Raw genomic sequence first — 16,020 nt, forward strand, 5'->3', positions numbered from 1 at the left:
CTCCCGAGGGGTCCCAGACTGTGAGAGGGCACAGGCCTGGCTGAGGGTACCTCCCCCACCCCCCGAGTGCACAAATTTTTGTGCACTGGGCCTCTAGTCTATATATATAAAAACCTAAGCAACCCGTCAACTGGTCGCTGTGACGTGCACTGCCCCCCAGGGGGCAGACACTCAATGCAGGAGCTGCCCCCTGGTGGTCAAGGGGCTCCCACAGTGGGAGTTCTGCTCCGCTCAGCCAGAAGCTGGGCTCACCGCTGGTGAGTTGCAGGTGTGGCAGCGGCAGTAGGAGCAGTGGGGCCGGGATGAGCGGCAGCGGAGCTGTGCCCGGCCCCGGCTGTGGTTCCTCCCCAGCTGCCTGCTGCTTCAGCACTGCCACATCGTTCAGGGTCCTGGATTGCGAGAGGGCGCAGGCCAGGCTGAGGGACCCCACCCATGCACAAATCCGTGCCCCACGACAGTAGTCTATCATAATGGTGATTACAAACCAGTGATTTTCATAATTCTGTTATTCTTCCTACATTTATTGGTTGGCATTCATCTTTAAAGAGTTCCACCTCCCCCTTATCCCTTTTCATTGGTGTCATTGTAGACTCATGGATTCATTTTTTAAATCTAATGTGTTATGCATCACTCTCATAATTCCTGTTCATGCTCAGTTTATGCCAAATTCAGCCATGGGAACCCTCAAGTGTTATCAAGAAAGTGTTATCTGAAGACTTTCTTCTAATCACATATCTGTGGAAAATAGGTTTGACTTAAAAATGTCCTTTTGGATAATATTTCTTTAGTCCATAGGGCCTTTTTTTCTTAGTTACACTGTATAGCGTGCTTTCACAGAGCCTGATAAGATCACGCCATTCAGTTGTCACCAGAATTACTTGAATGGCTGTTTCCCTGTTACTTCTAGGTGGTTTTAGTTTCCCCTTCCTCTAGAGTAGAAGCTTACGTTAGATTTCTTCCACTTGGAATTATTTCCTGTCCTTGGGGTCTAGGGACATGGTGGTGGACAGAGACATGTTAAAGTATGTTTTGTCTTGTCACAGTTTAGGTGTTGAGTCTGTACTGTATATAATGCTTTCGCTAACAAAGGACTCAACAGAAAAGCAAATGCAATTGATGGTACTCCTTCCATAGAAATTGGTGGAAGGAGCGTTGGCAGTGTGACTAAGCCTTGCTAAAATGCCTGGGAGGAGGAGTCCCTGGGACTGATTTTAGAGGGATTATTTTTTTCTTGAACATTTAACTTATTTTTCTTAAAAAGGTTTGCTATACTTCTTGTCTCTGTATGTAGAGAATTCTGTGCAACACATGACTATTACGGCTTACTTTAAAAATCTCTTGGCTATTAGCTTTGGGGTAGGATCTAGTTAGGGCCAATTAAGCAATCAGAACCCATTATAGATTCTCAAGTCTTGGTGCTTTAATGAGGGCCTTTATGCCATCATGAGAAGTGGGGTCTGGAGGCATTTGCTGGAAAGATTAGATAATTAGAGCTCTGTGAAATTGTTGTATGTCTTCACTGCTTTGTCTTTTATTGTGTCATCATGCTTTGAGATGAACGAGGTTCCCGCCCACCCCCTTATTATAGGTATAGAAAGCGTAGATACCTAGTCTTCCCTCTGCTAGGGTTTAATATTACAAACCGGGGGGCTCAACAGAAAAGTGGGGGCAGATAGAGAATGCAGACAAGGGTGGAGGTCCTGCTGCTTTCTGTTGCTGTCCATGGGAAAGAACAGTGCTTTAAAAAGATTTAAGCTTATGCTGACACCAGTATGTGAAAGAAGGGGCAAGGCAGGCCAGGTGGGTGGGAAAGGATAAACTGGTGACTAACAGCTGGTGCTTGCACAGTGGGATAGCCATGTGCAAAATTATGTGACTGTCCTCACCTCAGACCATTCATAAAATCCATTCCTGTCAGATCAATCTAAATATTAAAAGCAAAGTCTGTACCTAATACTATGTTTTAATTTAATGATGATCTTAATACTTTGATGAAGAATATCACCACTGCTTCTTGAATAGTAAAAATAATTCTTTCAAGAATACCATTTTATATGTAACTTCTCCACTTAACACCATTTAAGTAACAGTTAACTTTATACATTATCTGGGGAAGGTTATTTTTTTTCTCTTAAAGAAAGCATATCCATCTATAGAATAATTGGCCTGTTAGCCTGAACAAAAGGCGAGTTATCGCGGCATTGAGGAGTCTAAGTTTCAGCCTCCCAGTAGAGGGCCCAGGGAAGGAAATGGTCCCTACGTTTTCTAGGAGACAAGTAATTTGGCTGAAGAGCTTTCTGCTCTTCTGCATAAAGGCCGACAGCCAGTTATCAGTAATTGTGTATATGAGATATCCCAATGTAAGAGCAATGAACCCATTTTCAGGCCCAAAGAACCCAGTTAGACAAGAAAAGCAGCAGTTTCAACCGCTGTTTTAAATACCTCCAGGCCTTTAGCAAAACAGGCTTGTTAGTAGGAAGGGATAGATCACAGCAAAAACAAGACTCAGACTTAATTTTCTATACTACTACAATGAAAAATTCTAAATGTTTATCATCATTTTAACATTAAGATGTATGAATTTGCTGAAGAATATCACTGCTGCTTCTGGAATAGTAAAAATCTTGCAAGAACACCATTTTATATGTAACTTCTCCAAGTATGTTTTATATAGTCAGTTGCTTGTATTTAAAGTTATTTAATATGATTTTCTGTTTTCTAATAGCCTAGTTGGTTGAGGGACTAATTATCCATGAGCAAGATCAAGCATTTCCTCAGAAAACAGTCTGGGACCACTCTAACATGTGGGTGAATATTCCAGGATTCCAAAGCCTTATGCTAAAGAATATAACTACAGTAATTTTAGCTTGTAAATTTAAGAGAAATAATTAATTTCTCATCCCTGCTATTGCAAATCTCAGTTATGTATGCATACAACTGGTAATGTTAAATATTAGAATTTCTAATTCTTTACACACTTTCCAGAAATGATCTGTGTCAGCAAAAATGGAGTTAAAGTCAAATTTGTACATTTTTAGTGTGGATTGTTTGTACGTTACAATACTTTAATGTGTTACTAGTTTTGTCTTCTGTTATCTTCCATTTTTACATTACTTTAGCTGTCAGTTCCAAAAAGATTGTTTTACGTCATAATTACAGATGGGATCTTTATTTTATAAGTTTGTTATTTTATTTAATAACAATACAGTCACATGTAATTAGTTCTGTTCTTTAGGTACTGGTAGGTTATAAAGGTACAAGAGGGTTGAAATAGGCCTGGTGCTATTGACTGCTGCTCTGTGTTAGAAGTAGTGGGGCCTAACATAGCCGAGGCCAGTGGTTGGTAAACTGCGGCTTGCGAGCCACATGTGGCTCTTTGGCCCCTTGAGTGTGGCTCTTCCTAAGCCTTAGGAGTACCCTAATTAAGTTAATAACAATGTACCTAAACTAAAACATATAGTTTAAGTTTAAAAAATTTGGCTCTCAAAAGAAATTTCAATCATTGTACTGTTGATATTTGGCTCTGTTGACTAATGAGTTTGGTGACCACTGGCCTAGGCCAATAACTGGGGCTTAGGGAGTCTTCCCTTCCAAGATGCAGTCTGGAGTTTGACTTGTATGTTTTAGACCACCTCAGAAATTTCCCTACTCACTGATTACTTGGTAAAGGGGACTGAAGGTATGTATGTCAGTGATAAAAGTTAGGTGAAGAAAACTTCTTGTGGTCACATGGGTGAATATTGGATATAATATTGAAATATTTATGGGTGAATTTCTGTCTGTGTTTCCTTCAAAATGATTCATTAGTTAGTGAAAGGGGGCGTGGGCAAGGGTTTTTAGATGAAATAATGTTGGATGGATAATTGTTGCAGCTGGGAGATGGGTACATGGGGAACTTCTGTGTATTCTCTCTACTTTTATGTGTGTTTCTGATTTTTTTAAAAATAAAAAAGCTTTAAAAATTGATGCTCCCCTTCTCAATTGGGGAGGTTCCTTGAGAGAATTAAGCCCTAATGCGCTAATGCATTCAGTGTGAATAATGAATTAACTTCTCTTGTGTGCATCTAGAATGGTTTTAATTATATACCACTCTTGGGAGACTTGAGAAAGTAAGTAGTTGTGTGTGTGTGTTTTAATATTTTATGGTTCCTAGTGAGGAATGTTGGCCAAGAAAGGCTGGTTGAGGGTATAGAACTGTATGATTGATTCAACATTGTACTCTTTTGTAATTTGATGTTTCTTTGCCTTTTAAATAGAAGTTTTGTACTTCAGTTTTTGAACATGGTCAAAATGCCATGTTGTTAATATATTAACTTTACTAAAACTGTTTGAAAATGTGGTTTTCTTTTCTATTAGATATGGTCCGAAAGTACAGCCCGTTGAGAGGATGCACCTAGCTGTGGTTGCCTGTGGTGAACGACTGGAAGAAACTATAACCATGTTGAAGTCAGCGATCATTTTCAGCATCAAACCTCTTCAATTCCATATTTTTGCTGAAGATCAACTACACGATAGTTTCAAAGGCATAGTAAGTATTTGAGACTTAAGTCTGTGGAGTTAAATATTTACTGATGTATTGCTTGGTGGGGAGCCTTTTTTTCTTCCCAGGCCCATTTGGATATTTAAAACATTATTCGTGGGCTGTGCAAAATTATTACCTTTAAAATTAGCCTGCTGTATTTGGTCAGACATTTAATTAACTCACTCCTAATGCCTTGGCAGGGCCAGACCAATGATTTCGTGGGATTTATATGGACCGAAGGCCGGATGTTCCCCACCCCTGCTTTAAAGCAGCCACCATTTCTCACGTTGAGATTGCACGTCCCTACGTTGCGGGTTTAATCCCTGCTTGGGGCATGTAAAGGGAGCAACAGATTGATGTTTCTGTCTCGCTCCATTCGTCTCTTTAAAACCAATTAAACATATCTTTGGGTGAGGATTTTTAAAAAAATTACTTGAACATAGTCATCATTCAAAAAGAGAACATTTTTAGCTTGTTACATAAACTACTTAGTATCCCCTCCTTATAAATTGTGAATGTAGGAAATTTGAGTCAACAGTTCTTTTGAAGCAACAATGACAGGTAATACTTACCGTATTTGCCGGCGTATAAGACGACTGGGCGTATAAGACGACCCCCTAACATTTCCACTCAAAATACAGAGTTTGTTATATACTCGCCGTATAAGACTACCCCCTCTTCCGCACACCTTCCACACACCAAATAAAAGGTAAAACAATATCAGATTTGATTTTAACATTTTAATCACCTTAAAAGCCTTCAAACTCCTCTTCATCATCTGATATTAAAAGTTCATCAACGACATCTTGGTGCCATGATAGGGATGATAGGGGTTTGACTGGTCGACATTTTCTATGCTGTACTGTACAATGGGGCAGTATTGTGGTTGGCTGTTGGCTGTATACAAAGCCTGATTTGATTGGTCCCTGCTCCCTGTTTGCCCGCCCTGTCACTATAGCAGTCTGGTCCACCCTTGCATCAGCATCTCCCTGGGACCTCACTAGTGCGCAAGTGCGAGCTCTTCAACATTCTAACAGGCACCATGATAGCGCAAAATCGCGAATCTTCAATGCATATGTAAAGAAATATACGGTAACCCGAATTTACCACACTCGCAAAATCGCACACAGCCAACCATACACCCAGTATGGTATCGCGATTCGTGATTTTGCGCTATCATACTGGGTGTATGGTCGGCTGTGTGCGATTTTGCGAGTGTGGTAAAATCGCATAACAGCAAAATCGCATAACAGCCGAGCGTACACCCAGCAGCGCTGCTGATGCCTGAACGGTATGTGGAATGAAGTGGGCGGGCATCGGGAGGCCACTATGGCACGGGGCAAGCACTATGGGCAGTCTATCTGAAGTGTACCTGGCGTATAAGACGACCCCCCACTTGGAGGCATATTTTTCAGGGCCAAAAAATCGTCTTATACGCCGGCAAATACGGTAAGCAGAATTTGAAACAATACAGTCTCTTGCAATGCATTAAGGGTGCCAAAGAGTAAACGTGTTCATTGTAGATTTTTAGGTCTTTTTTGCCTTTTGTAATCTTTTTAAAAGTTGGCATTGGATATGTGTTTATCAGAACATTTTATTATCAGGAATATCTATGCATAGTAAAAGCACATAAATAGACAAATATCTTCTAACTAGAGGCCTGGTGCATGAAATTCATGCACGGGTAGGGTACCTAGGCCTGGCTGGCAATCAGGGCCGATCTGGGAGCGACTGGTGGGGTGATTGGGGGTCCCCCACTGGCACCTACCTTGGCTGGCCTGGGGCCTGCAGGCTGGGGGAAGCTCTTGCATTGAGTGTCTGCCCCCTGGTGGTCAGTGCACGTCATAGCAACTGGTTGTCCCACCGGTCATTCCGCTGTTTGGTTGATTTGCATATTAGGCTTTCATTATATAGGATTAGTTTCATATTGGTCTGACTTTGTAAACATATTATCCTATATAACAAACAGGTAATATGCAAATTGACCATCACTCTGTCACACCATCACAAGATGGCTGCACCCACAGTGGAGGCGGGGATTCCTGTAACACAAGATGGCTGGACCCACAGTGGAGGCTGGGTTCCCGTAATGAGCGATCAGCAGGGACCTGAGCCTGCATGGTGCCGGGGCGGGGGACCTGAGGCCGTGCCCCTGGCCAGCGGGTCTTGAAGGGGGACCTCAGGCCACGCCCCCTGTGTGGGTGGGTGGGGACTTGACCCTGGGTCCCCTGGTGTGCCCCAGACTCTGACAGGAGGAAGATTTTCATATACATTTTACTAATTTTCTTTCATCTCTGACACTTCTATTATAGAGAAAGGGCAAATAACAATATTACAATATTTCCTCTAATTAATTCCCTTTTAATGTGCATGAATTTTGTGCACCGGGCCACTAGTATGATATAATAGGAAATGATGCAATAAAATTAGTGCTTCATTTATCTCAGTTTAATTTGTTTAGGAATTGAGAAGATTTAAATATCAGGTAAAGTTGAAGGAGATCAACAATTTACAAGACTCTTTTAACTTTCTAGTCTGTGATTGATTTCCTTATAACTTCTGTTGTGCCTCAGATCTTTGTGGTGGAGTCTCTCTAGCATATTATTATGACTTTAAAATTCTGAATAAAAAATATGGTGAGAAAGAAGACCCTGACTTTGTCTTAACTGTGTCCAACATAAAATGTGTAATATCTTAATTTTTAGTTTTTAAAAAAATAAGTGTTATATGATCTTACAGAGAAAATTGAAAGTGAAACAAAATTAAACAGTTCTTTTTTTTTAATATTTTCAGCTCGATACCTGGTCATTTTTACAAACATTTAATTATTCATTATACCCAATAAGTTTTCCGAGTGAGAATGCAGTGGAGTGGAAAAAGCTCTTTAAACCATGTGCTTCCCAGAGATTGTTCTTGCCAGTAAGTTTTCTCCCCAGTGTTTTGTTTGTTTTTTGACTCTTGCTTTTACACACGAGTTACTGAAGAGTTGCATTTAAATCATTAAACACACACACACAAACACAGTATGACTTTCCCTTTGAACAAAAACAAGGAATGGAAAACATTTCCATAGAATAAGAGCTACAATAAAAACCTCTGTTAAAATGAAAACTGCAAATAATTTATATTGAAACACTATTTCTTGCATTTTAATTTATTCAGTGCTATAAACTTATATCTCTAAGAAGAAATCAAGGTCATCTGTTGCCAGCAGAAATGCAGTGGTAGTATCACCTTCAAGTTGCAGACTTCATTATTATTTGGGAAAAGAAGTAGATTGCATCATTAAGTAACCATTTTTGTCTTATACCAAGTCAGTTTACCTTTTCTAACTAATACTTTAACACAAAGACAATTTAAGGCATGTGAACTCGGGGACATGGGAACCATTTATTCAGTGGGGCTGTTTTTTGGTAATGTTGTCGGGCAATAAACCTTGATTATAATTTTTTTAATCTAAAATATTCAGATTTTAAAAGATTGATGCTTTATTTTTCTAAGTGTTAACCTTTTATTTATTTTTTTTTTTACTGAGTTTCTCTTCCTTTGAAATGGATGAAAAGAACTAATGTAAGCTCTGCCAACTTCTTCCACCAAAAATACTTATGTGGTTATTATTTAACCTTATGTCTGATTTCCAGTTGGCAGTGAACTTGGAGTTTTATGCAGTCTTCCTAGTCTGCAACAATCCAGTAATCTGTAGACGCACATTGTATCGTGGTACAGAAGCAGAATGTTGATATAAAACCAATTGTCCTCATTTTTGTCCCCTCAACAGAGAGACAGACAGACCTACAGACACATGTACACGTACTCTTCTAATTGGGGGCTTTATTCAGGCACTTCGGTCTACCATCATATTTTTTTCAGCCTGATATTAAACCAGCTGGTGGGGGGAATTCAGTGTTTTCAGCCTTCTAGTTGCTCATTAAGGTAATTGCTTAACCTTAGCTCTAGGAGGAGGTAGCATCTTTGAAAAGGAGCAGAATGAAGATCAAGCTCTTATTTTCATTATCTTATCTAAAAATGTTTAGCTTAACCTGATTATTGAGTTTTACTGATACACTGGATAGGCAATAAATTTAAATTTGCAGGAGTCAGATTCTAAAGTTCATGGGTAAGGCAGAAATAAAAAAACAAAAATTGCCTTTGGAACTCCCTGTAGAAGATACATTGGAGATTTAACATCTCTCAGAAAGTAGCAGCATAGCCGATCTGTCTTGCAAGACAAGTTGTGTCTTTACTCTAACTGAGTGCACATTTTCTTTGTTTTGTCGGGGGATAGTAAGCACAGAAATAAGAGCATGAACTTAAGCTAAGTGGTCTGGGTTTCAATTTTGGCTTTACAGTTTCCTAGTTGAGACCAAAATGATGTAAACGTTCCAGCCATTAGTGTTACAGGCCAAGGGAACAAATTCATATCTTTATCTATATTGGTTTATTTCTATATTTATCTCAAGAAATTAAGATTTGAGATAGAAATTCACCTAAATTAATGTTCTTTAATTAAGATTTCTCCCTAATCTCTAAGCATATGCTTTTATTTTATTCTTATTGTTAGAGTGTTTGTTCTGATTCATTTTTATACTGTTTCTTCTCTAAAAGTTAATATAAAGATTAGCATAGTATCTTTAACATGCTGTTGCAAAAAATGACTGATCGAGGAAAAATTGCTCTAAAAGTTCATGTAAATTAGCGTATCTCAAGTACTTCTTTTATGTTTTATACTAAATGAATAGAATTATAGTTAATGATTCAAATATCTCTCCTTATAGTTAATCCTGAAAGAAGTTGACTCACTATTGTATGTCGACACTGATATCCTTTTTTTACGGCCTGTTGATGACATTTGGTCTTTACTCAAGAAATTTAATTCCACACAAATTGCTGCAATGGCACCAGAACATGAAGAGCCTCGAATAGGATGGTATAATCGCTTTGCCAGACATCCATACTATGGAAAAACTGGAGTAAACTCTGGAGTTATGTTGATGAACATGACTAGAATAAGAGGGAAGTATTTCAAGGTAAGTCCCTGATAATAGGTAGTTGGTTATTTTCCCTCTGAAGTGTTTGGTTTCTGATTTAATTTTGCTTTGTTAAAAACTAGATTGAACTATTCAGAATATTTTCATTTGTCTAAAATATTTGAAGAAAGGCGTGTTCTTAGTATTCTGTTTATTAGAGCATTGCTCAAACGAGATGGCATTACAATGAAGTGAACTAATGCACTGTAGCAAACATTACCTTCTTAGGTTGTTACTCCAGGCAGCAGCAGTCATTTTGTAGTTATGTAGCCGTAGAATATTTGAGTTTAAAGTGTGAGACGTCTTGGGGGAACACAGAGTTGCAGTTAAGAGCTTAAGACTCTGGTGCCTGCTTGCTTGGTTCAAACACTAGAACCTTGGGTAAGTTTTGAACATCTATGGGGTTTAGTTTCTTCATCTGTGACATGAGGATGGCAAGGTCACACAGTACCTATGTCATAGGCTTTTGTGAAGATGAAATTAGTTAGAACAGTGGCTAACACATAGTAAGTGTACAGAGTATGTCACCAAGTAAGCACTTAAATGTCAGCTAAAAACAATGACCTCTGTAATACCCATGTAGACTTACTGTTTATCCCTTTACATCTAGTTAGGACAGAAATAAACATTAAGGGATATTAAATCATATCTGATATGAGTATATATGTATGTTTTATACATATATTTGTCAGATCTTTTTCTTATGGCTTCTGGTGGAACAGAATTTACATCATTATTTAATACTCCTTTCATTGTGTCTGATTTAAACCTCCCTCTTACTTTGGGTATAGGCAGCAGTGATGCTTGTAGCCACCCTCCCCCCACATCCTGACATTTCAGTCTTAGGACACACAGTTCATACCCATCATTCTGTAGATCTAGTACATCTAGGTGTTTGTGTTTTTTTTAAATAGAGCTTTTCCATTTTCTGAAATCTTGATTTCATTTTACCTTTGTCTCTCACAATTGAATGAACGAATGAAGCTGGTGTGGCCTGTGTTCTTGCTTAAAAGTGAACATCTTTCTTTAGTTACCCACTTTGTTAATATTTCTTGAGTTTTAAAATTTCACATACCATAAATTTTTCTAAATAAGATGTCAAACTGTGAGTTTTCTTCCTTTTCTATGCATGGTAATATTATACCAGAAGATGGTGCTGTAAGATTATCTGCTAAGGAATAATGTGACTTCTCAGTAACCCTTCACTTGAAATTCACAAAATTATGAGAAAGTTAGTGTTGCAAAGAACCTTAGGGATAATTTAGTGTAACAGTATTACTCAGTTTTTTAAAATTTTCAAAATATAGCTATGTAGCTCAAATCTATGATTATTTTTTACTTATTTAAATGTCATTCTTAAATACTTTAACAGTTTCTCCCATTCTTCTTTTATTTTTGTCTGTGGCATGTTCTAAACCAGCTGGAGATGTAGATACGGAAGTTGAAGTAATTTCTAAACTTTCAAACTTTAGCTTTCTTTTGTGTATTAATGATTATTTAATGAAGAAAAATATGAGAGGCATTGTACATTAATTTAGTAGGTACAGTTTGTTTATACCTTCTGTCTCTATGTTCTAAACAACCCTACTCTTGCTCAGTGAGGACAATACAAATTTGCTTTGTTTTCAGATATTATTACATTTATGATTGCTGGATGCTTCTACAAAATTTATTGAGTCTTTAATTCCTTTTTTATAATCTTCCTTTGTTTTCCAGGTTGCTTTTCAGGCTATATCTGTAGCAAACTTTACTTTGATTTTTCCTGGCACAGGTCTTAAATTTTAGAGCTCTGAATTATTTGTAATAACTTTTCAAACTGTTTCATACAGATCTGTGAATGCTATCCCATAGTTCTTACCTGCATGAAAAGAGAACACTTACTATGAGGTAGACATGGTGGTGGTTTTTACATATTTGAAAGATGTATGTGACTGGGACTGGTGGACCCCATTGTACCAATAAAGAGGATTTTTATTGTAATACACACACACACACACACACACACACACACACACACCAGCCACACACACACACCTCCCCCTTACCCCCTCCACACACACACCTTATGAGAACAGAATATCAATGAACATCTTACCAAAAGGGATAGAACTTTTCAGAGATTTGTGGAATAACTAATTTTGGGGAATTGATGAGTTTCATTTTCTAGCATTGCTGGAATATAATATGAATAGCCACCTGTCAGTTTTATATTATAAGGTAGACTGATAATGGTAATGAGCCTATGTATTTTCAAAAGCATACATAATTCTAAAAGGGAAAGTAATTGATCTTAATAGTACATGTGCATTTTGGTAGTAGTTTTGCTAAATTTAGTAAATTAAAACTATGAGGTTGGTAAAACTAGGTATATAGTTGTTCATATGGAAAATAATATAATTGATAAATAATATTACAAGAATAAGCTGTTTTACATATAACTGTAAACCTACTTTTGCCAACCACTGTATTTTTTAAATTATAAAACTAAACCTTTTTAAAAAAATATATCTTTTTATTGATTTTAAAGAGATAGAAACATCAGTGAGAGCGATCAATCAGTTGCTTCCTGCACACGCCCTACTGGGGATCAAGCCTGCAACCCAGGCATGTACCCTGACCTGGGAATTGAACCGTTACCTCCTGGTTCATGGGTTGATGCTCAACACTGAGCCATGCCGGCTGGGCTAAATCATGTTTATAAAAATGTAAACAATTCATTGTATGTAGAGTAAAAAAACAAGTTCCCCCTTTGCACACCGCTTTCCCCAGTTTCATTTCTTTGCCAAAATGACAAACTTTGCTATGTACCATATTCTTCAGACTTTTAAAAAAATGGAATTTGAAATTGATGTACATGCATATTAACACTTACATGTAGGGTCCTATTGTATATCTTCACTTTGCTTTTTTTGCTTAGTATAGATTAATTGCTTTTTCTCAGTACATGTAGTATGTCACATTTTTAATGTGAGTGTGGTATTGTGGAGAATAAATGATAGGGTTTTATTGAACTTGAAATTATATGGCTGAAAAATATCTCATATTTTAATTTGTGTGGATAAAATCTTATTATAATTTTGAGTCATTTCTTTTTTCTCCTTTGTAATGGCTGTCCATATCCTTGGGCCATTTTTCTAATTCTGTTGACTTGATTTCTCATTGTTTTTTAATTGGTTGTCTTGACTATTCTAGTTATGTCATCAGCAAATTATATTAGTGTTGTTTCTTGTCAAGTATTTTCCTAGTGGGATTTTTAAGTCATAAAGGTTTTTCCCCCTATGATCTTCACTCCCCCTCACTCCCCACCTGCCAAGACTACACTGGGCCTTGTAGTATATCTTCCATTGATTTCTCTTTGAATAGATGTGTGTGTGTGTGTGTGTGTGTGTGTGTGTGTGTGTGTGTGTGTCTGTCTGTCTATATTTGAATAGATTGAACCCAGTGTAGAGTTGAACATGGCCTGGTACAGTGGGCCCACCAGTCCCTGCCTATTGAAGATTTGCTGGTCTTTATCCTCATGCAGTTTATATTTTCTTTTTCAGATCCTAAGACTATTTTGTTAACCTGCTCAGTGACTTATTTCACAATAATTTTTTTCAATAGAATATTTTCTTATTTCCTTAAGTAAAATTAGCTTCGGTCATTTTCCAAATTATTTTGGGAGGGACTTTAGATTCCTTTATTACTGTGATTACTGCATTCTGACAAACTTCACACAAAGGTAAAACAATTTGAGCAGATCATATTTAGTTTAAATGTTTTTTTTTTTGTTTTGTTTTGTTTTTTCCCCAGGAATTCTAGCTTTTCTTTCTCTTTCTTCAAGGATAGATTGTTTATACCTCCACTAAGTTTATATATATCCTAGAATAGCTTACAATGTTTTTCAAACTTTGGAGAAGGATAAAAAAAATTTCTTTTAACTTACAATCTGTCATGCCGGATATTTTTTAAAAATGATGTAAATAAGCCCGGCTGCTGTTGCTCCGTGGTTGAGTGTTGACTCATGAACCAGAAGGTCACGGTTGGATTCCCAATCAGGGCACATGCCTGTGTTGCAGGCTCAATCCCCAGTAGGGGGCATGCAGGAGGCAGCTATCAATGATTCTCATCATTGATGTTTCTATCTCCTTCTCCCTCTTTCTGAAATCAATAAAAACATGTTTTTAAAAAAATTATATAAATAAGTTACTAAAATATAAATTAAATAGATATAATTCTGTTAAATTCTATAAAAGTTTCTAAACCTCACTTTTAATATCTGTACTTAGTCTTATAGAGGTCATAAAAAATTCACTGATTGCATGTTGCAAACTGCACTTTGAGAAATACTGGATTAAGTCTGGAGGGTTTAAGAGAGTCACATACTAATAGGTATAAGAAGCTTACTATTCAACTCCATCCCTTCACATTCCAGATTCTATGGTCCAGAGCCCTTTTTCAAGTCTGTTGTTTCCTCAGGTATTTGACTTCATGTTTTAAAATAATGAGCTATGAGGCTGAAAGGCAACTGATGAAGTTCAGTATCTATTTTTGATAATACCAGTTTTGAATGATCTCTCTGAAATGCCAGTTAAAAAGATTAGCAATCAGTCTAAGAATAGTAGCGATCATGGCAACAATAATAATAGCTAACTGCATGTGTACCATGTGTCAGGTACTGTTTCTGGTTCTTTTAAATTACATAGTAACAGGTTTAATCCTCAACAACTCTATGACATAGACATAGACAGAGTTACTTTGTCTAGACATCTGGCATAGGTACTAAAGTGCTCTGCATTTTAAGGTGAGGTTATAGTCATAGGACTTAAAACATGTCCTGCTTTCCCTTTCCATCTCCTTCCCAGCTTTATTAGTATTCTCAATTCTACATGCTGCTTCAGATAGCTTCTTTTGTTATCTTTCCCGCTCCAGCTGGGCAGCCTTACTGACATTAAGGTTTACGTTGGCATCACTGGGTTTTGTAACAAAAGAAGTTGATATTTCTTCCTGATCTGTAATGATTGCTAAGGGAAGAATGGGGAACTGTTGTCATGTCACCATTTTGAGCCTGGAAGCTTGAGGACCTTTTTACTCTGTTTACCAACAGAATGATATGACAACTGTACGGATGCGATGGGGAGACATACTTATGCCATTGCTCAAGAAATACAAACTGAATATCACGTGGGGTGATCAAGATCTGTTGAATATCATATTTTTTCATAACCCAGGTAACCATTTAATTTCTTTAATCCTTTGCATTTGTAAAAAAAAATTACAGATATTATTTAGTCAAAATGAAATGCATTTATTTGATTTTGGCTTTGTATTAATAATTGTTACTATTTATGTTAAAGACAGAGTAAAGCTTTTCTTGAATATTGATTTAGTAGGAGGAGATCCAAATGCCAACCATATTTTTCACTATTTTAAATTTTATTCTGTAAGGACTAGTTGTAAACTAAAATTTTTGCAAAATGTTAATTCTGTGGCATTAGGATTATTTGCTGAATTGTTTTGTCTTTCTGCACGTAGAAAGCCTTTTTGTTTTTCCCTGTCAATGGAATTATCGGCCAGATCATTGTATATATGGAAGCAATTGCCGAGAAGCAGAGGAAGAAGGAATCTTCATTCTTCATGGGAACAGAGGTGTTTACCATGATGATAAGCAGCCAGCATTCAGAGCTATTTATGAAGCGCTGAGAAATGTAAGCATTTAAAAAATTTTTATGTGGAAATACTTGCAAGCTTATGGAGAACTTGCAAGAATAGTACAAAAAATTTCCATACCCTTTACTGAAGGATATGGATAGGTTGTTAATATTTTACCCCATTTGCTTTATCATCGGTTCTCTTTATACATACATTGTTTGTTTTCTGAATCATTTGAATACATCATGTGCTTTTGTCCCTAAAAACTTACGTGTGTTTTCACTTAGAGCAGTGGTTCTCAACCTTGGCTGCACATTAGAATCACCTGGACATTAGAAATTCTGTTTCTTTCTTACTAATGTTGTGGCCCCACCCCATAACAAAGAAACAGAATTTCCAGAGGATGAGGCCCAGCAATCAGGATTTTAAAAAGATTCCCAGGTGATTCTAACGTGCAGCCAAGGTTGAGAACCATTGACTTAGAACAAGGATATTTTCTTATTACCGACTGACAGGACAGATGTCAAACTCAGGAAATAAAATATTGATAAAATACTTTAATCTACCATCCATGAGCTTTACTCTTCTTTGATCTAGAACAGGTTCTCAATCTTTTTTTGTCTATTATGGCATTGGCATTTTGGGAGGAATAGAGCCCCTTAATTCCTTATATTATTAGAATGTTCTTCATATTGGCTTGCCTGATGTTTCTTTTCTTTATTTTTTAATATATTTTTTATTGATTTCAGAGAGGGAGAGAGATAAACATCAGTGATGAGAGAGAATCATTGATTGGCTGCTTCCTGCATGCCCCCTACTAGGGATGGAGTCCACAACCCG

At 37.2% G+C, this 16,020-nt stretch overlaps 1 protein-coding gene across 1 annotated transcript in view; it reads left to right on the top strand.

Moving 5' to 3' along the window:
* GXYLT1 (glucoside xylosyltransferase 1) overlaps nucleotides 1–16,020 on the top strand; it is a 31,467-nt gene that overhangs the window by 6,459 nt on the left and 8,988 nt on the right. Inside the window, exons 2-6 of the mRNA XM_015558628.1 lie at nucleotides 4,357–4,528; nucleotides 7,316–7,441; nucleotides 9,298–9,549; nucleotides 14,636–14,759; nucleotides 15,064–15,236. Coding sequence (XP_015414114.1) covers nucleotides 4,357–4,528; nucleotides 7,316–7,441; nucleotides 9,298–9,549; nucleotides 14,636–14,759; nucleotides 15,064–15,236 — 847 coding nt within the window. The remainder of the gene's footprint in view (nucleotides 1–4,356; nucleotides 4,529–7,315; nucleotides 7,442–9,297; nucleotides 9,550–14,635; nucleotides 14,760–15,063; nucleotides 15,237–16,020) is intronic.

This window comes from Myotis davidii, unplaced genomic scaffold (assembly GCF_000327345.1).
Source record: "Myotis davidii unplaced genomic scaffold, ASM32734v1 scaffold290, whole genome shotgun sequence".
Lineage (NCBI taxonomy): Eukaryota > Metazoa > Chordata > Mammalia > Chiroptera > Vespertilionidae > Myotis > Myotis davidii.